Source organism: Brachionichthys hirsutus, chromosome 6, assembly GCF_040956055.1.
Source record: "Brachionichthys hirsutus isolate HB-005 chromosome 6, CSIRO-AGI_Bhir_v1, whole genome shotgun sequence".
Classification (NCBI taxonomy): domain Eukaryota; kingdom Metazoa; phylum Chordata; class Actinopteri; order Lophiiformes; family Brachionichthyidae; genus Brachionichthys; species Brachionichthys hirsutus.
The window spans coordinates 1,451,407-1,476,428 of NC_090902.1; the positions used below are offsets into that span (position 1 = coordinate 1,451,407).

The 25,022-nt window shown below is 50.9% G+C and overlaps 1 protein-coding gene across 1 annotated transcript; it reads left to right on the forward strand.

Annotated features, from left to right (window-relative positions):
- The first annotated feature begins 1,058 nt into the window (after positions 1-1,058).
- Positions 1,059-22,791, forward strand: ankrd50 (ankyrin repeat domain 50). Its single transcript, XM_068740239.1, has 3 exons — positions 1,059-1,627; positions 9,610-9,842; positions 19,247-22,791. Exons 1-3 carry the CDS (start codon positions 1,119-1,121, stop codon positions 22,789-22,791), a joined length of 4,287 nt encoding a protein of 1,428 aa, XP_068596340.1. The 5' UTR covers positions 1,059-1,118.
- The last annotated feature ends 2,231 nt before the right edge of the window (positions 22,792-25,022 follow it).

The following is a 25,022-nucleotide window of genomic DNA, read 5'->3' on the forward strand; positions in this document are numbered from 1 at the left end:
AGGTGTAAATTGCCCCCCCCCCCCCCCCATCTGAAATGGGTGAGGTTTGTCTGGTCATACAAAAGACTTGCGTTGCCTTTTTCGGTCACCGGATTCAATTCGTGTCGCCTCGAAACACGAACCGAATCTTTTATTTCTTTAACGCGTATTTTGCTTCGGTTTGTTCCGGAGGAGTCTGACTCGAACCCGGTCCGTGTGAAGCCCCGTCATCGGGGGGGGGGGGGATTAAAATGACCCCTCCAGGAGAAGGGGGTCCACTAGCACGCTTCAGGGCGGATGTGGAGTGGGATAAAGCCCCCAAGGAAGGAAGGAAGGAAGAAGGGGGGGGGGGGGGGGGTCAGTGGATGGACAGGAGAAACGGGACGAACCCCCTGCCAAGAATTCAGAGGATAAAAGCACACAAGAAAAGCCTGGCAGCTTTAGGAACCATGCTAACTCTTAGCACCCCCCCCCCCCAAAGAATGTGGTTTCATTCTAAACAAACGTTTCCCTGATTAAAATGTTTCTGGTCCGAGTTGATCCTTTATTTCTGTGTCTTCTCCAGGGATCGAGGGATCGGTTGGATCCCGGAGAAACCGCCGCCGCCGGCGCGCTGATGTAACGGAAACGCGCTTCGCTCGCCGCCGGTAGCGCCTGAAATGCATCAGTGGAAATCCATCGGCCGCTCCCATGGCTAATCGTTTCCAGTTTGCACGTGGACGTGCCCCGCCGTGCCCGGCGCCATGCTAAGGCGGCGCACCCGTAACAACAAGGAGCGCTCGGGCCCACCGGTGGGGAAGCTGTGGAAAAAGTTGGTGGAAAACCTCTGGTTTTAGCCTCCATTTTGATTTGATTCTTTTTATTTTTGACCTCGATATTCTGCGCGGGCTGATTTTCTTGCCGCCTGCAGAAAATCTTTTTTTTTTTTTTTTTTCCCCGATTTTCGTTTAAATTGCGTTCGGGCCGGTTTCTTCTGAACGGCCACGGCGAGGGACGGGCGAGGCTGCAAGCACGTTGTTCACCTGCTGGAATGGATGTTGAGATTTACGGGCGCCCCCCCTTTGGAGCTGTGAGGGGCGGGACGAAGGGACCCCTATGAAGAAGAGGAGGAGCAGGAGGAACAGCAGCACAATCTCAAAATGGCCCAAACCAGTTTGCTGCAGGGGAAACGCTTTTACTGCCGGGAGTGGGTCTTCCACAAGATCCAGCATTGCCTCCAGGAGAAAACCAACGGTCTCGGCGGGGTGGCCGACACCCCCGGCAAGCAGCCCCCGCTCACGCCTGGTGGGGGTGCGTCCAACCCCGGGACCCTGACCTCAGGATCTGTGAAATCGGGCGGCTCCTGGGGGGTGTTGCTGGTGGGGGGACCAGGAAGTGGGAAAACCGCCGTGTGCACGGAGCTGCTGTGGCCCACGTCGGCTCGGGGGACCCCCCGGGGGGGGCTGCACCAGCAGGGACTGGCCTTCCACTTCTGCCGCGCGGACGACGCGGACACGCTGTGCGTCGGCGGGTTCATCCGGGGGCTGGTGGCTCAGATCCGCCGCGGCGGGAAGCTGCCGGGGTACGAGGAGAAGGTGCGCGACGCGGCGGCGCAGAGCGCGCTGCAGCCCGGCGAGTGTGAGAGGAACCCCACCGAGGCGTTCAAGAGGTAGGGGGCCGACACAGAACGCACCTCCTGCTCGTCCCAGGGGGGGCGCCGCGCGGCGTCACACACGATGTCATTGTTTGGGAGGAGGAGGAGCGAAGAGTTAAACCCAAGTCAAATGGTAACGTCTGAAATCAGGGAATCGGCTTTTCCTGGACAATGCAACCCCCCCCCCCCCCTTCTCCCCCTCCTCCTCACACTCTTTGCTTAGCTCCACCTCAGCAGCCTCTCCTCTTACTTGATGTCACGGTTTTGTGACCCGTGGGGCCTTGTCCTCTCGGCTTGTGATTGAAGAGAGGTCAGGCATTCTGCGGGAGCGGCCGACTCGCCGGCCGACTCGCCGGCCGACTCGCTGAATGACTCGCCGGCTGACCGGAGTCACTGCAGAAAGATGACGTGCGCTTGTGAAACCAAAGTGCATTCGGCTTACGGACTTCCCGGCGGCCTGTAACCCGATCGGGATGAAGCGTTATTGTGGGCGGAGGCTTTAAAGGCGCTGCGCTCGAACACGTGCGTGCGTTCGGGTTCCGTGCACGACTCAGATCAGCCGGAAGGCGGCGCTGAACACGCCCTCTCGTGCCTCTCGCCTGCTTATTGCTCCATCTCAGCATCACACACTGGGGGGGGGGGGGGGGTCAAACGTTCAGCAAGGTAAATTATTTTTAAACGCTCACCAGAGTCAGAGTTCAACCCACGCTTTCTTTTTGTTAAGGAAGTACTGTCGTCTGCTCGTTATCGGGCTCCAGCGTGCCCCCCCCCCCCTCTGGTTACCGTGGAGACGGAAACAGACCCGACCTGTCGTGGAAGGGCTTCTCACCTGCATCACGCTACACTTGGAACCAAAGGCCTTTAAAATCTCTTTGATGCAAAAGGCTCATCATCTCGGGCGTAAAGAAAGTATTCCAGGCGCTGCCGTTACGCAAACGATCAGAGCTGCCCCCCCCCCCTGCTGATCGAGAACCTACCTGGCCTCCAGGAGGCGCCGTCGACGGCTGAGCGTTGTAGAAAATAAAGTCGGATCGAGAAGTGGAAGGGCGTTAAAGTTTATTAGCGGTCCAACGCTGTGATAATTAACGTTGAGGATAAAATGAAGGCCTTGTGTCGGGCCTTTGCTTCACGCCGTAAAAGTTATTGTTCCGGTTTCTATAGCAACGAACTTCAGGGAAGGTTTTAGACCAACTCAGAGCTGCGATTCCGCGTGTTAGAATCCGACAGGGCCTCTTGTGTTCGCTGGCTTATATCCGCTCAGCGATCTGCATCCAAACCCGAGGAGTTCGAAGGCGGGACGGTTACCGCGGCGATGGTCGGTGGGAGCAGAGGAGCCAATCGGAGCGACATTCCTGAGCATCCGACGACGCTGCCAAGCGAATGCTAATGTGGCTAATGTTAGCGATCGCGCCGCCATTGACGGAAAGGGAGACGAGTCGCTCACCGCTCGGATCGAGGTGGAAATCCGTCCTTTGGGATGAAACGAAACGGAGCGCGGCGCCCGTCGGCTTCGTTGTATTTGTACTTGTATTTGTGTGCAGCTGAGAGTAATGCGCTGCGTCAGCGTGGCGAATGCCTCGCAGCAAAGGTCGCGAGCCGCCGTCCTCCAGATAAAGAGCGGCTTCACCTTTCGCTTCGCTTTTCTTCTGCCCCGGATCCCCCCCCCGGAACGATCTCGTCGTGTTCACACGGTGAAGCCGACGCCTCGCGAGCCGTTTCCGTGCGTTCTGCCTGAAGCGTATCATCCGGGTTTATTTGTAGCCGAAGCCGAAGCGCATTGTTCCCGCTCGCCGGCGTCCGTCTCGGCTCCGTCGGAGGCCGCCGCTGCGTTTTCACCGGAGTCCTCCGGTTTGAATGAATTTGTTTTTAACTCCCCGTTGGCCTCATTTTCTGGACAAAAGGTCCGGCTCCGAAAAGGCGGGGTTTACCCAGTCGTTTGGCCAAGCTACAGGCGGCAGCTTTTTGTTTTGCTGATGGCACAAAGTCCGCCTCCCAGCGGAGGTGCGACCTTACGTGGGTCTGTCGCCGGGCAGCTCTCCGGCCTTGAATTGTAACGGGACGTATTTCTGTTTCTTTAAAGGGCACACCTTTCAGAAATGATGAATGAGCCGCTTTGAACTGGTGAACAGCCTGATTTTACTGCTGCGAACCTGAGACTGAGGTTTGAGATATTTCTCTCCAAGATGGTTGCTAGCAGGCAGGGACACGGGCAGGGACCCCGGCAGGGACCCGGGCAGGGACCCCGGCAGGGACCCCGGGCAGGGACCCCGGCAGGGACCCCGGGCAGGGACCCCGGCAGGGACCCGGGCAGGGACCCGGGCAGGGACCCGGGCAGGGACCCCGGCAGGGACCCGGGCAGGGACCCCGGGCACAACAGGACCCAGTATTTACATTTAAACTAACGAAGAGTCAATAAGTGGTTTTGACACTCTGTGTGTGAATAACGATTAATCCCATTAATCTCGTAAAGATGAGAAACGGTGAGGCAGAAAGTCGAGGAGCATTTTAAGGACGTCCCCCTTCTGATCTAACGTTGACTCAAACGGCCCTCCGGAACGAGTCCGGCCCTCCAGCCGCTTCTGAAAGCGGTTCAACCGAGGCGTGTTTCGTAAAGTCTGCCGGGGAGCTCAGCGGTTTTATTTATTTCCTTCGTGTTGACTTTTTGACGGGTGCGCCGGGCGGCCCTGATTTTTGGGGTTAAGGGATTCGATATGGGAGCGACCCCGATCCTTTCATGTGGCGCTCAGCTGCGGGAAACCCACTCGCGGATTAGGGCCGTGTTTTTTTTTTTACAGATAACAAAAAGCTTCGGGGCGATGCAGGAACGCCAGTCGATGAGGAACGGTAGCGGTGACTCAGCGATCTGAGGGCAGCATCCGTCTCCACGGCGCCGGCGGATGGTGGGGGCGTGTTTGTGCTGGTTTACCGTGGATGTGCCTCCACGCTCGCGTGGGAACCCACTCAGATTATCGTCCCACTCAATAAATGACGCTTCTATGGCAGCGCTGGAGCTCGGACTCACTCAACGTCCGAGAATATCAGTCTGCAGCAGGGGTCACCAACTGGGAGGGGAGGGGGGGTAAACCTGGACCACCAGGGGTTAAAGGTCACTGAGGAAGAGGGGGAGGCTTGATTTCCTTATTTTAATAAAAGGAAATTAAAAATAATCATGTTTGTAGAACGTCGGGTTTAATCTTACGTGAATTAGGGCAGTTTGTAAGTTAAACCCTTAAAACTACAGATTCATTCAGGCCTGAATATTTGTTTTACTTTTGTTAAGGTCGTGATTCAACAAAAATGTGAAAACGTTTATCTTGCTTTTGGCTTAGATTAAAAGCCCTAAAAATGACATTAAATAACAAAGACTAACCGTTGAGTTACAAATAAGCTCCAGAAGTTCTCTAAATAAACAAACGAGTATTTATGAAGTTGTGGTTTGGAAACGTTGGCAAACAACCCCACAACTGTCGTCAAATTTTGATTCAAACGCTCCTCAACCCTGATTGGTGGGCTCAAACATGTGACATCATTTCCGACTGGGAGGAGCCCAAACAAGGACGGCCCCTCCTGCGTGAATCATCCGTTTGCGTTTGCCTCCCATCGCTCGCAGAAAGAAGCCGGTTGGAAAAATGCCTGCAGAGATTGTCCTCTTGAGATCGATCGGTCATCTCTGCCCCGCTGCTCTTTGTTACCTCTGTTCCGTTGAATCGATCGGAAGCCTGTCTACCTGTCTTGGCAGGCTGTTTTCCCCGGTGGAATCCACGCGTTCCTGCGTTCCCGCGTGCGTGGGGACGGATGCGTTGCACGTGTGCGAGGATAGCAGAAGAGGGAGGACGAAGAGGGAGGCGGTCGAAACGGATGAAATTACAGATTCCCCTCACAGCATTGGTTAGCTGGCCAGGAATGCTCGCCTCGTCTGGTTTGGGAAGAGCCTGGGGATTTGGGATGGTTATCTGAGGCATGTGTGCCGGCCCGGAAACACGTGTGCAGGGCAGCCATTAATTGGCTGAATTATCGCGTTGGGGGAAAAAAAGTGATGATTTTTGAAGAGGCTGGATTTGAATGATTTTAAGTCTAAACTGTTAGCAGCGGATCTGATGTGAAGTTTTGATATATTTTTGAACAGGCCAAAAACAAAAACCTCCCATGTGTGTTCAGAAGCGGAACTTCACCTCGTAGACCGTCACTAACTTGAGCTTCCCGTTTAAAGGCCGTCGATACGGCTCGGTCATGATGGATTTGGACCTTTTCTACTTAAACTGTTGTTTTAGTCGGAAGCCCAGATTGACTCCAGACGGCTGGAGGCATGCGTCTGCTCGAAGCCCAGCGCAGAATCGATCGGGAATATCCACGAAGCGGAGCTCGAATCCTGGCGTATCTCAAGGACGGCAGAAAAGCGGCGCTTTCTAAATGGGGGGGGGGGGGTTTGATGCTTTGTTTTAGAGTGGGAAAACACCTGTTATGACATCACTGTCAGGTGTGGCCTGATGTGGGACGGGCTTTAGTGCTACTGGAGCCGATATGATTTCTATCCAAACACACTGGACTTAATGCTTCGCTATGAATTTAACCAAAAACAGCATTTTTTATTCTTTTATCCTGAATCTACTCAAAGATTTTCAAGCATCCCCCCCCTTATATCGCTATAGCTATCTGGAAAAAGAAAAACCGTAATGCCTGGCAGAAGAGTGGGCGTTGTCCCAAAGGAGGAATCATTGACATTTGGAGTAGATCCAAATAAAGGATCTTTACCTTTTTATTCTGAGAACCTTAGAGGGCAGCTGCTTAGCTCAAAAGGTCAAAGACAGATTTGCATAAGCCTTTAATCCTAGAAAGGCATCAGAGATGAGAACAGGTAGTCAAGGTCTGGAAAGAATCCGCTAAGGGGAGCAGGAAATTCAGACGCTTCTGGAACGTCGGTTTTCCTTCTGCCAAAACTGATGCACGGATAAAAGGTTCTCGCATTTCTTCATGCGGAACGAATCCAAATACAGATGTTGCATGAAAATAGGAATGCACGTTGTGGGGAGGCGGGACCCTTTTGTTGTGAATGCTCAGCCTTGGTGGAGGTTTGCGGTCTCGGAACGTTGTTGTGTTCGGTTGGCAATCAGGAAAAACTGATGCCTTGATGCGAAGCCGCATCCGTGTAAATAAGACGAAGGTTTTGTAGCATCAAACTTTAAACCGTATTGAACTTGTTAGCTTCTTACGACACTCAGGTCCCGGAAGGCCAAGACGTCTTCTGCCTCTCTACTCCGATACTCCGAAATCAAACCGGTTTCATCTTCTGGACCGGACCGGAAAAACTAGAATCAACCTTTTGTCTGAAGCTCGGCTGACGTTGGAAATCAAGTTTTGCATGTAAAGCGTTCGGCGTCGGAACACTGAAAGCTTTGTAAGAGTCATCCGGGGTCATCGGCGGAACGAGGTCCGTGCAGGATTTCATTCAGTGCTTCAGATACAGAACTAAAGTGGCGCACCGGGGGGGCCGCCGGGGGCCGCCGGGCACATGGGTGGCATCCTGAGACTGAAAGCAGGGGAGGTGAAATGTTCAATGGGAGATTTGGAGGAAGTGGAGCGTCACAAATGACACCCTGCAGCTCGCTGATATGTGGACGGAGGAGCTTCTTATCAGGGGACGTTTTATGAAAGAAAAATATCGGCCCGGTTTTAGGATCGTTTACGTCTCGGCATGAAGCAGTTGTTAAAACATAACGAGTTTTTTTTAATTGTTGCCTAATTCTCCAGCCAACGGGTTTAATGGCCGTTTCTGTGTTTTTGAACGATAGCTAGGCCGGTCCGTCCAATGAAAGCCTCTCAGCCCAACCCGGTCTGTCTGCGGCGCCGCTGGGCTGTAGCCGCTTCGCACCAAGACTCGAACAATCGAGGCTCATTCGACAGAGACTTGTCGAGCAAAAAGCAGATTGAGGAGGACGCGAGCGCGTGCAGGCCGACAGAAAGGGGGGTGAGGACCGAAGACGGGCGCGCTCATTGTCCCCATCGGTGCGATTGCTCTGAGCAGGACGATTTCGCTCACGTTATGCGTAATGTAGAAACCACACCGGCGAGAATGTGCAAGAGAGTCGCTCCTCTCGCGTAGAACGAATCGTTGCGTGACTCGGCTGTTGTCGTTCGGCTCCGTGCCGCTAAGGACCGCTATGAAAAGACGCCGAGCGCGCGACTTCCAAATCGACTCCGCGGTAAACGAAGAGACGGCGCACGCCTCTTTGATCACGGTGGAAAGTTCTGTCTGCGGCGCTCTCCCCGAAGCCCGGAGCCCGACTCGCCCGCCGACCTCCTCGTCCATGTCGGTGTATTTTACCCCATGTTTACGCCATGTTTGACTATGTGGCGTGGATTTCAGGCTCTGTTCCCTGCGCTATAAAACGAGCTGTGTAAATTTGTAAGGGTGTTGGCTCGGTGCCCGGCGCTGCCCGGGTTCAGACATCTTCACTAAACACCACTCTGAAAGCTTCGCTTTGCACGTTGCGTGGCGGGAGCGACGACCGCTGCAGTCGTAGGCGAAGCGGCAGATGGCGAGTGCATTGAGCACATTTCACTTCCCCCACCTTCCCCCTTTTTCTAGTCTTAAATAGCAACCGGCATCAACTTGGGCAAACGTTAAGGACTTCAGCAAGAACCAAATTAGTTCTCAAAATAGTCCGGGAGCGCAGTGTGTGGCCTGAAGTGCTTCTAATTTTCTGGCTCAGGTACGCTGCAGGTTTCTCCGCCGACATAAACCAGCTTTTTCTGAGCTTGACGTGTCTCTCAGAGTTTTCTTTGTCTTCTGGACTCTTTGACCGGCTGAATTGTGGGAGAAGAATGACTCTTTGTTTTGCCCTCTTGCTGTCACTGTGGATTTGATTGCCTCAGATGCAACCATTCGCACACATTCACCCCCCCCCCCCGCGGATGGACGTTCCTCTTGGCTACGCTCCCAGACAGCAGCGGCGGTTCTCTGCTGGCTGCAGCCGATAAAAGCGAGCGCCGCGATTGTCTGTTCCTGATGGGTTGAGCAGGTTCACAACAAAGCAGGTGTCTTCCTGTTGAGCGTCTGGATGCTGCACCGTCTTCACGGATGACCTCAGGCCGGCAGGGGGTCGACACCGGCCTGGCGGGTCGCTAGAAGCTAGAATTTCATATTTGTGAATTCTTCTGAAAAGGAGAAGCGTCTCTCCTGCGACAAAGGGGAGGCGGTTATTGAAAACAACCTCGGCTGCACGTCGGTCGTTGGCGTGAACGCGCTCAGACCTTCACCCCGGCCCGCCTCTGCTGCCGCGTGATTCAGGATAATGAACGTGGGCTGAAAGCGGTAGATGCTTAAAAGGGAACGGCTCCGGAGCCAGAGGCGAGGGGACGGACGGTGAGCATCCAGACTCGAGTCTCAGCATCGAGTGTTGTTGAAATGACGTTCTCCCGGTTGGACGCCGTCCGGCTGGCAGCCGCAGTGGAACCCAGATGTCGCCAGCAGAAGCAGAACCCCCACATGAAACGGAACGCGTTTGCTGCCGACTCATTCCAGTGAGGCTACGCGTTAGCATCGAAGCGCGGAGATTCCATGTCTGCTTTGCATCCGACGGTAATGTAGCAGTTAAGATGTGTTTTTTTTAGCTCTGTTAGCGCGCTAATCATCCTGGATGCCGCAGGACCGATGTTTAATGGCCGTTTCATTTGAAGGTCCGACTCTCAAATGTTTGCAGAACGTTTGATGTCCAGGCTGAACATTTAGCTGCCGGGCGAGGTTTTCATCCGACGAGAAGGCTGACTGAATAATGAATGAATGTTTCTGCTCGGGATGAAATCATTCACACAAGGACTGTTAATGGATGCCATTCGGGTTGGATGGAGACGTACTTAAACGTCAACGCTCCGAACGACCTGCGTGGTTCCGTATCGTTTCCAGTCCCCGATCCGAACGCTCGCACCTTCCTGCAGGTCTCATGAATCCGTCCAAGCTCGGTGACGTTTCCCTCTCGCTCTCTCCTCTCTGTCCTCAGATGTGTCCTCCTGCCTCTCCTGAGCGTTAAGCCTCCTCAGCAGTCTCTCTTCCTCCTGGTGGACTCCATTGATGAAGGCTGTCACCTGGGCGAAGGGGAGCAGAGGTCGCCCCCCGGCTCCCCCAGGACGGTCGCCGAGCTCCTGGCCAGCCAACACGACTTCCTGCCCCCCTGGCTGCTTCTCGTCTGCTCTGCACGGCGGCAGAACAAGGCCATCACTAAACTGTTCACGGGTGAGCCTGAAGTGATGATGATGATGATGATGACGACATGCAGGGGGCGGCGATGAGCCGGCGTGGCATTAATCACAGACCTGGCTGTGTGGGGGGGAGGAAGTCTCTGCAGACCGGCTCCGCTGCGTAAAAACCCCCGCTGGCGTTCCAGATCGGCTGGATGCGGGAGCTCCTCGAGCCTCTTTGTGTAATATCGCAGAGCGACGCACAGCTGTCTGGGGGGCCGCATGAATGAGTCGCACGTTCTCACAGAAACAGGAGGAAGGAAATGGCTCCATCAAAGCTGAGCCGGTTAAATTAAAGCAAACTTCTCTCCGTCCGTCGCGGACTGAGAGGAAACTTTCCCTTTTCCGAGAATCCTTGAAATACTTTCGCCGCGTTTGAATTAAATTGCTTTAGTTAGTTGACATTGGCGTCCTACCTGCATGTTAAAAGCTGAATGTTCTGTACCCCCCCCCCCCCCCCCAGCAGGAAATGAGACCAAACTCCCTGCCTTTGTGCATGTAGGGAGCCAATCAGAAATCTGCATGAATTATATAGCTGAAAGGTTGAGTCACGCTTCAACCCCGAGCCTTAAAGCATCGCGTTTGTAGAAGACGTCGTTTTTCTAATGCCTATTTGTGTTTTAAGTAGATACGATAATAACCAGAGGGCCTGCCTGCCATTTGATCGTCACTTTAGCCTAATCCAACACAGCTTGGATTAGGTCTCAAATGATGAGGTGCAGCGTTGGAGATTAAGTGAAACACTAAGTGTAGCGTCAGACCTGTGTAAGTGGCGTTTATGCGATTGTGGCGCTGATCGGCGGCGGCGGCGGCAACAAGAGGAAGCAGTCACGCAATTCGGCAACGCTACTGCAGCGAGTCTTCATCTGATGAACTCTAAACGTCATCTTCAGCCTCTCTTCTGTTCGCATCGCTCCACCAGTAAATAAAAAACGAGCCTCTTCGTCAGAAAGGACTTTTTCAGGATTGTTCTTGTGAATGGGTTTACTCCAGATTTGACTTTCAATACTTCCGTTCAGTTTGTGCACTGAAACGCTCTGATGGACCCGCAGGAAGCTTTTGTCCTCTGCTTTTAGCTCTGCGAGATGGACACAAATATCTTACCACGCCCCCCCCCCCATTAGCATTTGCTCCCTATTATGAGTGCAGCAGTGTGAATGCATCTTTTTCGTGCAGCACCAGACCTGAAATAGACCGGAGGAGTTGAAATTCAGGCCAAATGGCTCATAAAAATAGCGTTTAGAGTCAGAGACGGGAGTGACCTGCCAAAATACTGTACTTTCATGAAACCAGCTTAGCCCACTTCGTCTGGGGTGGAGGTTGTGTGGGCTTCCCAGTATACGCTGGTCTGCGGTTGTGTGAACACAGTGTCGATAAAGTTTGGGGAGTGACCTCTAACCAAAAGGTCCCTTTGCAGAGAAGTTGTCGGACCAGAAGTCTGCGCCGATGCATGACGGAATGTAAGATCCTTTCATGATTAATGTTAAATCCACCGGAGTCCAACGCGCATCAATCTGCATCAGCTGGAACGTCTCCGGCGACGCTAAAAGAGTGAAACGCGGCATTCCTCTCTCTGGGCTCGACTGTCGAATCCCCTCGTCTGCCTCGGAGAGGAATCCACGTTGGGAAGTTTTCATCACCTCTGAGACCGAGCAGGAAAGAAGGGGGCGCTCTGACTTCTGCAGCAGAAGGCTTCATTCGCATCCGCCTGGCCAAAGCCTCGCAGAACAAAGGCCGTCCTGTTTGGGGACGAGATCATTGCAAGGGTCGCTCGGTCTGCCTCGTGTTCGGCCATCGCTCCGGTTTGTTCGACCCTCGGTCCTCCGGCATCGTCTCCAAGAGTCCAGGAGACGTGAATAAGCAGACGGTCATTCTAAACACTGGTCAGCAATGCTTCTTAATGTCCCGAGTGTGAAAGCAGACGTATGAAGAGAGACTTGTCCGTGCCCCCCCCCCCCCCCCGCTACTGTAAGGCCGCCTTATGGGTAGCAGAGTGGAAACACTTAGGCAGCGATTTTTTGGTTGGGAATCTGTGCCAATTTAACAAGGCCTCCGGCAGAAGGGAGAGCGAGGGAGCGTGGAAGAGAGACGGGGATAGGGGGGGGGGGGGGGGGGGGGCTGGCATTTTAAATAGAAACAACCCCTAAGACATGCACACCTCCAACTCTCTCAAACTCAAAGGTGGCGATTTCTCTTACGTTTCGACGGCGTGCATTTGTTCGTGGTTATCCCCAAATAAACGAAAGCAGGCACCTCGCATTACCATCTTGTTAAAATAATTACAAGCTGGTTTTAACGCAGCATTCGATCCAACCTAGTGTGATCTTTTTATCGCGTGGGGGGGGGGGCACGACTGTAATGGCTACCACCTGGCCGGCATTGTTTATGGCGCACGCTTGTCAGAGTCGCCGTTTCCGCATACGGTAAGGATGCGATGGCGTTTTCCTGAGAGTAGCGCGGCGTGCACGGCGTGCACGGGACGGTACGGCGGATAAATGTGAATCAGAGAAAAGGTGCACGCTCGTTGAAGCACGGAAAATAGACTGAAGTTCAGTGGGGGAACTGCAGATTTAATGATCTAACAGGAGAGGAGGTCGACGATTCCTTTCGCCTCGTTAAATAGATTCCGGATTGACCACGTAAATCACAGCAAAGCGGGGGCGGTTTATTTTTCTCCGTCGGTGGAGAGAGCTAGCAGCATGAGGTTGGGGACGGTGGCATCGAACCTGTGTCCATCTCCCATCTCGAGAGGCCTCAGTGCGGGGGGGGGGTAGATCGACTGAGTTAAATAACTACCGAAACCGGGGCGTTCTGAGACTTGGATTCGATTCCGCTCGGCGCCGTATTGCTGTAAAGAACGCCGCACGTCTTCCTGCGTGGAAGCGTGTCGTGACAAATCTGCGCACCTTAAGGGAATAAACCAAAACCCTGAGAAAGACGTTGGTAATTTGATCTACGTGGGCGACGAAGACCGACGAAGTGGTGGGTTTTATAATAACGGCGTGCTGCTGGAGCCACGACGCACAATAGCGCCGCTTCAACGACCACATTCCTGCTCTGCTGTTTCACGGCACCTCCAATTAGATGGGTTTCCACCGAGTTTTCATTTATTTCCTCATTTTACCCTTAAGACCTGTAGTTGATCACGGGGGGGGGCTTTGCAGGCGTTGGGAAAACTTGGACCGCAGCTACACATGCACGCCCCAGCCCCCGTTAGCTATGATTCAGCGCTGTAATTAAGACTTTAAGTTATATTTCCAGCTCTGCCTGAGGAATGTTACGGCCGCACGTTGACACTTTAAGAAAACGATCACCCTGTGAGGCATCTTGAGGGGGGGGGGGGGCTTTACTCATTTCCTACCTAGAATGACAAATCAGGCTCGAGTTCATTACCCTAAAGTAATCTGCAGTTCTTCTTCCAGATGAATCTTTACAAATTCCACAACTGCTCTCAGGAAATTGCGACTCTGGGGTAAGTTTCCTTCGGATAGCCGCTAGCCCGCCCTGGTAAATACTTGAACCACGTCTTCCACATCCACCGGCGTGTCGTGAATGGAGCTTTCTTCGCCCGTCTAGGGGCAGATACTGATTTACCACCGATGCTCACAAATGAAACGAGCTGCCCTGTTTAAAGTATGCGCCCTCCTCCGGATCTCCGGGCAGCCCCTTTTGTCCGGAGGCCCGAATGTCGTCAAGATGGAAAACTAAAGGTCGACAAAACTCTCGACAGTTCCTTAGATTGGGGTTCTTGTCGGATCGTTTGTATTTGGCCAAATGCGAGACCCCGCCGGAGCAACCGCGGGATCTTCTGGCCGACTGACTATACAAACACGGTCGTAAAGCCGCGAGGACGGTTTATTTCTTCTGGGCCGCAGAATGTTCCCCCGAAGAGAGACAAAGACGGCTCGGCTCGCTTCCCGACTAAATGGCATTTAGTATCATTTGAAGAACGTTTGCACGAAGGCGACAGATTAATTTGAAACTTAACTGTGAAATACAATTGTGAGTTTTATAAAGTGATTCAACACCAAGAACATTTTCAGGCACTGATAAGAGAAAGGAGCTCAAAGGCACTCTGAAGAGTAAAACAGTCTAAATTCCAACACACACACGGCCTGAGACTAAATTCCACAAAATTAAACCAAAGAGCACTTTCAGCAAATGTCTCCCGCCAGCAAAGTACACTCAAAGCCACGTCTGCCTCCTCCTTTCTCTTTCGGATTGGTTCTGTCTTTGCCTCGATGCCTGGATCATAAGAGCAAGGACAACACATTTAATTAGCTCCCCCCCCTCCCTTGAAATTGGCTTCCTCAGACGAGATGATTTATGTCCACATTCATGTACGAGTCGTCGTCTGTGAGGCTGCATGTTGAGCCTCACTTTGGATGAGCCGAAGACCGTAATCCTCGCTGAATACTGTAATTTACCCCCATGCAGTCTGACAGCCGGGCAAATTACAGGCCTGCCCCGTCTGTATCTGTAACACCTTGGGTGCCGCGCTGCAGCAGCGCCGTTTCTGAACTTACTCGCCTCTTTCTTCCTGAGGTGATGCCCCTTTGGTATGTGGCATGCCCCCGACAAATTATTAGAGACGTGAGAGACTCTTATTTTTCCACTTCAAGACTCGGGGAATACGACTCGTCAATTCTTGCTTTAATTGAAGGGCATTTAAGTGTAGTCTCATTTAAACTTTAGTTGGAACGCATGCGTTGGAATTCCTGGCATTCGCCAGATTCCACTCTGGGGGGGGGGGGTAAAGTAAATATGTTTTTATATATCTTAACCTGCATGCCAAGGATGACTTTGCAAGTACAGGGGGGGGTCGTTTGCTTTACGGCCGCACTGGTCTGTCGTTTTATGACGAGCGAATCGAGTGTACAGCGGTTTCTACCTTAATATTTACCATATCATTACTTCTGGTAATTTAACAAGGGCCCGACTTTTGACCAAGCCCCCCCCCCCCTGTACGCGACTCCTCAGCATGGAGCTTCCGGCGCTGCAGTCTGGACCCCATGGAAACTGTTTTTTAAATGGTTTCAGAGCTTCCTGGCACCGCAGGTTGAAAGCAGATAATGTCTTGTTGCAGGTGAAGGACTATAAAACACGACTTGAATCCCCGTGCAGGTGAATGGAAACATGTGCTTTGGATAAATGAGGTTAGTCCAAGGTCAGCGGGAGCTTATAGTGAACAAAAACAGACATTGGGTTTAAAAAAATGCCAACAAACAACTTCAGGGCAATAAAGGAAAAGGACTGTGGCATCAAAAGCAGGATTATCTGTTGCAGATTATTCACCGATTACAGAGATTAGCCAACTGGCAGCTTGAATGAAGGCCGTGTTTTCTCGCTGCCAGCTTCACAGCGTTAGCTCAGTTCTCATTGGGAATTTCTTTCCTTGGATAAGATTTCCAACCATCTGTGCAGCTGAAAGCCGCCTCATGATATATGGAGACAACTTCCCGAGTAGATGTCCATCATGGGATGGAATGAGTGACCAGGTGCACAAACTTATGACTGGTTCTCTTTCAGCACCTTGGTGACCTCCCGTCAGTCACGTCGCTTCAAAATGAAAAGGGGCTGACGGTCAGACTGGTTGCCCAGTGGCCAGAAAGTGTTTCAAAATGGTTCAACCACGTGAAGCAAGAAACAAAGTAGCAAATTCATCTTTCAATAAGCGCATTAACCGGAGCAAGCGAAGCGAGAGTGTTGTGGGTATCGGCGTGTGTCATAGACGTGTCCCACAGTTCAACACGCAAGAGTCCGTTTAGCTCTGAAAATACTTCTGTTCTACCCGATGTCACGAAACGAAGAGCAGGACTCGCTGTCACAGCACGGAATGAGTAAAGCGGGGGGGGGGGTTTAATTTAAGTCCTTCAATAACGCAGCGTACGCGAGACCGTAAAGCATCCATCCCGTCCTAATTGATTAACTGGCAGCTGTTCTCTCTGCTGACAAAACGGTCACTTTCAACAGGCAGGTAATTATTCTGTGTGTACGGGGTATTCCCGTTTGCCCCGCCCCTCCACCCGCCTGACTGGAAAACTATTTCACGCCCCGTTTGGAAATCCAGCGAGAAGCGTGTTCGGACAGGAGTGTTTTTTCACGTGCCTGCAGCAGAACACGAGTTTAATTGTTTAATGGTTTCTGTACTTCTTGCCTGGGTTAGTGTGGCAGGAACCGTCCCCCTGCTTGAATGATGTTCCCCTTTAACCGTTGTCTCTTTGCAGTCAAATTAGTGTCCCATTAGAGTCAAAGCTTCTTAGCGCCGGGCTTTATCCTTTCCCGCTTGTGAATTAGCCGCATTATTTGCCCGTTCGTCGAAGCGTATGTAATCAAATGGCATTTCTTCAAAGCTTAAATAGCAGAACTCTTTTTTTTTTTTTTTAACTGTTGTTTCCAGACGGTTGGAGCCGACTCTCATCCACATACTTGTAGTTTAGGGGGTTGGCGCTCTCGTGTTTTTTGGAGCCGGGAACGCTGCAGCTGTCGAACAGACGTTTGTCGAGCACGGGTTTACTGGAGAGCCCGGCGAAGCGAGTCTTGGGTTTCTGATTTCGTTATGGATCAGATGACCCAAGGTGATGCCTTGAGACGCTACCGTTCCCAAAGATCTGTCCCGATGAGCTCGGACATCTTAGTCTCCCATCGCAAATGAACACGCGTCGCCTCGTTTGTCATCAGAGAAATTAATCTAGTGCAGCAAACAGTGGCTCTTTTGTACCCAGAGCTGTGTCTCCTGTGGCTGGTGTCCAGCTCTGTAATGAGCAGCAGCTGTACTCGGGGAGCTGCATCTCTCAACCCTCATCAATTCGTCATTTGTTGCTTGTTTCGCGTTCAGACCTCGGTCGAGCGGCCAATGCGGAGCTACATTCGCCGTAGCCTACTTTAGCGGTGCACAGCCTCGGCCTTCGCGACGGTTAGGCAAAGACTAAACGGTTCTTGGAAGCCAATGAACGTTCCTGCATTCTTAATAGTAGTTCTTGTTACACCGCAATCATCAAATAAGGGTTGGACGACGTTCTCCTTGTGGTCGCCTTTTAGTGCTTTATCTGCGTGATTAGGGCAGTAATGATGCCATGACTTCACATTTGACATCCAAGTCGTGCAAAGTCTACTGATGACTTAAGTGGAAATTGTAGCTCAGCCCCGTCCAACTTAAAGGTTTTTTTTTTTGTGAGGTTTCTGCCGGGTGCTTTCTTTCTTGCACATTTTTTATTTATTTATATATATATATATGTATATATATATATATTTTAGCCAAGCAAGTGTTTTATTTTATGGTGGCAGCAGTCGGATTTTCGTCTCTTTGTCCTTCTTCCAGTTTTTCCAGTCGCTGTATGTTTATAATTGGTTTGTCAGCGACTCTGGAATGTAGGAGAAACTTATCATAAACTACAGCACAAACATTTTTATTTTGCTCCCCTGAGAAAATAGACACGAAAGAGCAGTGTGTAGAATTTGATGTCTGCATAGGACACTTCAACATAAAGACAAAATATTAAATGGGTTGGGTTGGATTTCGTATTTTTTATTTTTTTTCTGGGTACCCTGAAGTCTTGTCCCCCCTCCCTCGTTGGCCTCCGAAACTGAAAACAATAACAGACGGAAAGTGGGTTGGGGTCATTGAGTTCTGGTCTAATGCTAGCGAGCAACACTTCACGGTTCTTGATTCAAATTATTCAGCTGTCTTTTACGTCTTTAGCACCAAATATTCAGAAGATAGTTAATTGTGAATAACTGGGACGATATTTCTCTCATGTTGCGTCCAGTTTAGACTGAATATACAAACGTCTTTCTATTCGGTTTAAGTTCATACTTAAACATATCCCCTACTTATTTGGAGGTGGCCGTGCTATAAAATGTTTTATTGTAGGTGAAAAGTGTAAAGTCTTTTCAGATTTCTGTGCTGTTCTGTTTGAGGATGTACTTAAACAATCGGTCCGTGAACCCCGCGTTTCAAGAGTTTTATCGCCGTTTGAAACACAACAAAGGCCTCAAGGACGCCGTTTAAGGGGATAATTGTAGGCCACGGTTGGAGGTGTGCTTATCTAAAACAAACACGGGAGCAGATGATAAAGAGAACCCATCGCTCCGATCCTGTTGTCCAAACTGTCGGCTCCCGCATGGGAACTCTGGTGAACTCGTCAGGTGTGTTATCGGCTTCCAGGTGTGGGGGAGCCGCTGGCCCAGTGCGGAGTAAGATTTCACAGCCATGTCTACCCACACAATGAACAGAGAACTGCCCCAAGGTGTGGTGGCAGCCTGATTCATTATATGCAGAGGGAATAGTCATGTTATATAAGAATCAGCTAACTGTTAAAAACCAAAGTAGAGGCGCTTTATTTTGTCAGCCACATGCCTCAAATTAATACGTCAATTACCTTTGGCTTTAAAAGTCAATGTTAATGAAATGCAAGCCCAGCCTGACGTATAAATGCAGTTCTCCAGGGAGGAAAAGCCCACTCATTTCCCCGGCGTTAGTTATAGCAGAGCGCAGTATGTCAATAACGCAGAGGGAGCCAGCCGGTGACACTTGCATCCTGTTCCAGCAACCTCTGGATCCATGGGAAGGGTAAATAGAAGTATGCAAAAAGGCTCCGTTCCTGCCCTGAGGCTGGTGGCCACACAGGCCGTGAACAGAATGTTTTACCATGGAGCAAAGTTCACTGAAAATCCGTTAGCCAAGGCCATTATGGAGTCATTTAATGCTGCAGGAACGTCTCTCTTCATGAGGATGTGTAAAAGGTCTGTGCTGGGAGCATGTTGCACGACTAGTGCTGACCAACAGACGTGTTTCATTCTTGTATTAGTACTTAAATCAGCAGAGGAAGATCTGACAACAAATGCATGGACTCATTGGCCAATAAACCAACTTTGAATTGAGAGAAGATATTCATTCTCTCAAGTCTTCAGGATGTTTCAGTACATCAATCTGCAACAGCACAGGTATATTTGTAATATGTAAATTATTGCATTTAAATCAGACGCATACAATAATCGCCATGGTTTTGTTTTGTGGGCTAAATCTGGTTGTGAGCTGCTGCAGATGGTGTCCGTTCAGTAGCCAGAGGGGTTGTGCTCTTAATTCCTCTTTGAAGTCTTTTATTTAACAATTTTAATTGCTTTGCTGGTAATTATCATGCCTGAAGAAATTCGAGGTCGGCTTAATCTTAAATAGAATAGTGCAAGGTCAGTGGATAAATACTGGGCAGGATCTCAGTCAGACTTAAGACAATGACTAGGGTTGTTTTGGCTATGATATCTGACTGCTGCCAATTATTTTATCATTTACCTCTTCAGGTTTGAGTTAAACGTAAATGCCTGATTTAATCAACCGGAGTTCCACTACATGTGCTCAGCTTATCATCGGAATCCTAACGTCCATTTCTTGTCTCTCAGGTTTCCGTAAAATCAGCCTTGACGACCTTCGTAAAGCCTACATCGTCAAAGATGTGCAACAGTACATCCTCCACAGGCTGGACCAAGAGGAGGCCCTGAGGCAGCACCTAACTAAGGAGACGGCGGAGATGCTCAACCAACTCCATATCAAAAGCAGCGGCTGCTTCCTCTACCTGGAGCGCGTGCTCGATGGCGTGGTGGAGAACTTCATCATGCTTCGGGAGATCCGGGACATCCCTGGAACTCTCAATGGCCTCTACCTGTGGCTCTGCCAGAGGCTATTTGTCAGAAAACAGTTTGCCAAAGTCCAACCCATCCTTAACGTAATCTTGGCCACTTGTAGGCCACTCGCGGTCAAGGAACTGTACCATGCAGTCTGGACCAAAAACATGACCCTGACCATGGAAGAATTTCAGAAAAAGATGGACATTCTCTCAAAACTGTTGGTTGATGGCCTTGGGAGTACCAAAATCCTTTTCCACTACAGCTTTGCAGAGTGGCTCCTGGATGTTAAGCATTGCACCCAGAAATACTTGTGCAATGCAGCAGAGGGACACCGAATGCTAGCGATGAGTTACACTTGTCGGGCAAAGCAGCTGAAGCCGCTTGAAGTGCAGGAATTTGCACTTCACCTCGTCAATTCCAATCTGCAGATCGAGCCCTTTAATCTGGCTTTGTGGATGCTTTGGAATGGAACTCCCGCAAAAGACTCTCTTACCACATCTATACCAAGAGAACAAGAGGTGCTGCAACTTCTGGTCAAAGCTGGAGCTCACGTAAACAACGAGGACGACCACGGGTCGTGCATCGTCCAACAGGCCCTGGAAAGAGAGGATTCCATACGGACATTACTTGACAACGGGGCGTCTGTGAACCAGTGTGATTCCAGTGGGAGAACTCTGCTAGCCAATGCCGCATACAGTGGGAACCTCGACGTGGTCAACTTGCTGATATCTAGAGGCGCGAACATGGAGCTAGAGGACAACCACGGACAAACGGCACTTACTCTTGCTGCAAGGCAGGGTCACACCAAAGTGGTCAACTGCCTAATCGGGTGTGAGGCCAACATAAATCACACCGATCATGATGGATGGACCGCCCTGCGTTCTGCAGCGTGGGGTGGGCATTCGGAAGTCGTGTCCGCTCTGCTTTACGCTGGCGCTAAAGTGGACTGTGCCGATGCCGATGGCCGAACTGCCTTGAGAGCCGCCGCGTGGGGAGGCCATGAGGACATAGTGCTGAACCTTCTTCAGCATGGGGCTGAGGTGAACAAGGCAGACAATGAAGGAAGGACGGCTCTGATCGCCGCAGCGTACATGGGACACAGAGAGATCGTCGAGCACCTCCTAGACCATGGAGCTGAAGTCAACCACGAGGACGTGGACGGGAGGACTGCTCTCTCTGTCGCTGCTCTCTGCGTCCCTGCAAGCAAAGGCCACGCTTCAGTTGTGAGTCTCCTCATTGACAGGGGAGCAGAGGTTGACCACTGTGATAAAGACTGCATGACTCCCCTACTTGTGGCAGGCTATGAAGGACACGTTGATGTCGTTGACCTGCTGTTAGAAGGTGGCGCTGACGTGGATCACACAGACAACAACGGCCGCACCCCTCTCCTTGCTGCCGCGTCAATGGGCCACGCCTCCGTTGTCAACACCTTACTCTTCTGGGGAGCTGCTGTCGACAGCATCGACAGCGAGGGAAGGACTGTGCTGAGCATAGCGTCCGCTCAGGGCAACGTGGAGGTGGTCAGGACCCTGCTGGACAGAGGTCTGGACGAGAATCACCGGGACGATGCAGGCTGGACCCCGTTACACATGGCTTCATTTGAGGGCCACCGCCAAGTGTGCGATGCCCTTATCGAGCAAGGTGCCCGTTGCACAGAGGTTGACAACGACGGCAGGATCCCGCTGATATTAGCTGCACAAGAGGGACATTATGACTGTGCGCACATTCTCCTGGAAAACAAGTCTTGCATTGACGAGAGGGGCTATGATGGGAGAAATTCTCTCAGGGTGGCTGCGCTCGAAGGCCACAGGGACATTGTTGAACTGCTGCTGAGCCATGGCGCCGACTTGGATTACAAAGACGCCGATGGACGGCCGACTCTCTACATATTGGCGCTTGAAAATCAGCTGGCCATGACGGAGTACTTCCTCGAAAATGGTGCCAATGTGGAAGCCTGCGACACTGAAGGCAGGACGGCCCTCCATGTGTCCTGCTGGCAGGGGCATGTTGAAATGGTGAGGCTGCTGATGAACTACCACGCCGACGTGAACGCCTGCGACAATGAGAAACGATCTGCCCTCCAGTCTGCTGCTTGGCAAGGACACACAAAAGTTGTGCAGTTCCTGATTGAGAACGGCACACATGTGGATCACACGTGCAACCAGGGAGCGACGGCATTGGGTATCGCTGCGCAGGAGGGTCACATAGAGGTTGTACAAATACTTCTTGAAAATGGCGCCGACCCCAACCACGCCGATCAGTTTGGACGCACGGCAATGAGAGTTGCTGCAAAAGGCGGCCACTCGATGATCATGAAACTTCTGGAAAAGTACGGTGCCACAACGCTCAACGGATGCAGTCCCTCGCCAGTGCACACCATGGAAGAGAAGAACCCATTGGCCGTGACTGGTAAAATGCAGACCCTCACCATTAAATCAAGCAGCTCTGGCAGTACCGGGGCAGGAGACATGCAGTCATCCGGACGCGGTGTAACCAACGGACCAGTCCATGCGTTCAGTTCTCCGTCGGAGTCCCCAGATTCGACAGTGGACAGGCAGAAATCCTCCCTATCCAATAATTCCCTCAAGAGTTCGAAGAATTCCTCCTTGAGAACCACGTCGTCCACAGCCACGGCGCAGACCGTGCCTATCGACAGCTTCCACGGGCTGACATTCACAGAGCAAATCCAGCAGCACTCGCTGCCACGCAGCCGGAGTAGACAGTCTATCGTGTCCCCATCCTCTACGACTAAGTCCATCAACCAGCAGCCATCATCCCCATCCGGTGACTTTGACTGGTCTCAGTTAAAACCGGGTCTGAAGTCTACAAATGGAAGTAAGAGTGGGAATGGGACGTCAAGCAGTAAGGGACCTCTGGGAGACAAAAAGAAAGTCAAGAAGAGTGCGTCGACACAAGGCCAGGTTCTGGAGTACGAGATGACGCAGTTCGACGAAAGGATTGCCCTCAACAAATCCGTAGCAAACATCGCGTTGAAAGATCCGCATTGCAAGATCGTGATCGGGGGTTCGATTAAGCAGGAAAAGATGCATGGCCAAGATCAATTCTTTATCCAGCAGCAGAGCTGCTCTGAGAAGAGGAGGAATGGCATCATGACCAACCCCAACTATCACCTGCAAGGGAATCACCAGGTGTTCCTGAGTCGAGTGTCCGTTCCTCGGACTGTACAGAGCCGAGGCCACCAGGATGTCCTAGAGAACTACCCCATAGGGGAAACCGAGCTAAGCCTTAAACAAGCCCTGAAACTGCAGATTGAGGGATCAGACCCCGGGTTCACCTACAAAAAAGAGACCCCGTTATAGCCGGTAAGAGATGCTTTGTAAAATAATCCTGCAGAATTTGCTCTTGAAATGTCACAGTTGAAACTGAGGTTAGGGCGTTGGCGTGGCAGCCAGACTTCGGCCAGTCTGTCCGTCTGCAGCGCAGTTGCCGCCGGATTGCACTCAACACAACCGGCATTAGCTTTGCATGAAGAATCTGAATAAGCCGACTTGATTCCCAAAAACACAAGAGTAACCCAAACTATTCCTGTCCCGTTTCAGACGTCCTGAACGCCATTCATCGGAGAGAACGTGCCAAAGCAAGGATTTTCATCTGCTCCAGAAAATACAACCGAGGGACGATTGTTGATCGCTGCCTGCAGCTCAGGTCAACAGACGCATCGATGTGCCTGCATCTGTTACAGCCTCCTTCACGTATTCATGCAAATTATCATTTTTTATTTAATGTAATGCTATTTAACGGTGTATGCACTTTTTTTTTTTTTTTTTTACAAAGAAACAGAGTAAAATGACACACATGCATTTGTTCGGTTCGCTTCGTATCCCATCCGTCTCTGATCAAAGCAGTCGTTAGACAGATACATGTTTTCTATTCGTTCCTATCGCGCTTGTTCTGTCTACTCCTTCACCGCGCGTTGTCAAAAACCACGGAACACAACCGTGAACTGATGCCGTGGTGTGAATTCAAGCCTTTCAAGAGACCCCAAATAATCTGTGCTGGCCTTCATCGGTGTGCTAAACCTACGTTGCGTGTGATATATGGTGGTTTTACTTCATGAGTGTATACAAGCATATTTATTTTTTGGGAAAAAGAAGCCACTTTTGCTGCATTTTTGTGTTGCGTTACGCTCTACCATGGTGCTGTGTTCAGAAATCGCCTGCAGTTATTTTGGACTCCCGGTTTTTGTTGTGCGTTTGTGTATCATCACGACAAATAGAGAGAGAGAGGGGAAGGTTCATTCAAAATGTAAAAAAAAACTGAATAATTTCGTCCCTATGGGATTTTTTTCAGTTGCTTGTGTGTTTATTATGTTGTGTGTGCATAAAAAAAGAATATTTAAATAACCTCTTTGTAACGGCGGCGAATGTTTCTTGCTAAATGCGGCCGTCTCGAGCGAAAGCGGAAATCTAGAGAAATGCATCCGTCTGCAGAGCGACATGTATAAACTACTGCGACGCACGGAACAAGTCGAGGTCTGTTTCCTCCTCGTCACGTGGTTCATTTCCAGTAAATTACTGCTGGCTTTTTCAGGGGCACGACACAAAAAAAAAACCCGGCTCTGAAAGTGTTCAGCCATTAAGACGACTCGTAGCTGTGAATGATCTCGTTTGAAATGTACAAGCCAAAGTTGTGCGAACGCGGCGGGACCCGACCCCGACACTGAAGGGAACTGAAACATCTGTTTCCCATGAACTGCGGGGAGCTGCGTTAGCATTTACAGGCTGTGTCATATTTTTGCAGGCTTTTCATATCGTCAGCGGTGAGCTATTTGCAAAGAACTGGGGATCACGGGGAGTAGAAACCCCATCGCATGCACAAACCCTTCTAAGCCCTAATGGAAGCTCTCGGCTCAAACCCACGCCGTGAAGCGCCGACGGAAGGATCAGGGCTCTGAAACAGTGTTGGAGCTCCTACTGTATAGTCTCGTTAAGCAGTTAGCTCGTTGGTGTCGTCTGTCGTCTTTGATTTGAATGTAAATAGCTTACGATGTACATTCAACTTTCCTTTGAACAGAATTCCTGTACTATATGAAGTGGAATTTTCTGATGTATATTACAGTGCTTAATAAACATATTTGCTTTACTGCTGGAAAAACTAAAACCTGTGGCGATTTCTTCGCTTCGTGCGTCGGTAACAGGAAGGGCGAGTTCTAGAGCAGTGACGTTAAAACCAAGGTGATTTTTCACTCTCTCATCTTTCAAGTTGAAGTGTTAATACTCGTAGAATTCAAGGCGAGAGCAGAGACCGGGACGGTCTGATTATTATTATTTTTCTTTTCTCTCTTCCCATATTTGCTAAATTTCACATCAAACACACCCGTCTCTCCGTTATTCGTCTAAAAGCCCGCTGCTTAGCTTCCGGTCAAGCTGAGGTGGGAGGGAACGGCGTGCCGGGCGCCTTTTGCTGCCCACGTTCCGGTTGATCTGCTTCAACTCGGACGAGCGGGATAAACGTTAAAACACGTTGGAATGAAAACGCAGCATTGTAGCCTTTGGCCCTAAAAGTTGTTCCTCTAAGGAAATACATTTCA

Excerpts from the sequence above, each read along its gene's own strand:
- ankrd50 (XM_068740239.1), top strand. The coding sequence starts at position 1,119 with ATGGCCCAAACCAGTTTGCTGCAGGGGAAACGCTTTTACTGCCGGGAG. Across the intron at positions 1,628-9,609 it reads CCCACCGAGGCGTTCAAGAG|ATGTGTCCTCCTGCCTCTCC; the intron begins GTAGGGGGCCGA and ends CTCTGTCCTCAG. Across the intron at positions 9,843-19,246 it reads CATCACTAAACTGTTCACGG|GTTTCCGTAAAATCAGCCTT; the intron begins GTGAGCCTGAAG and ends CTTGTCTCTCAG.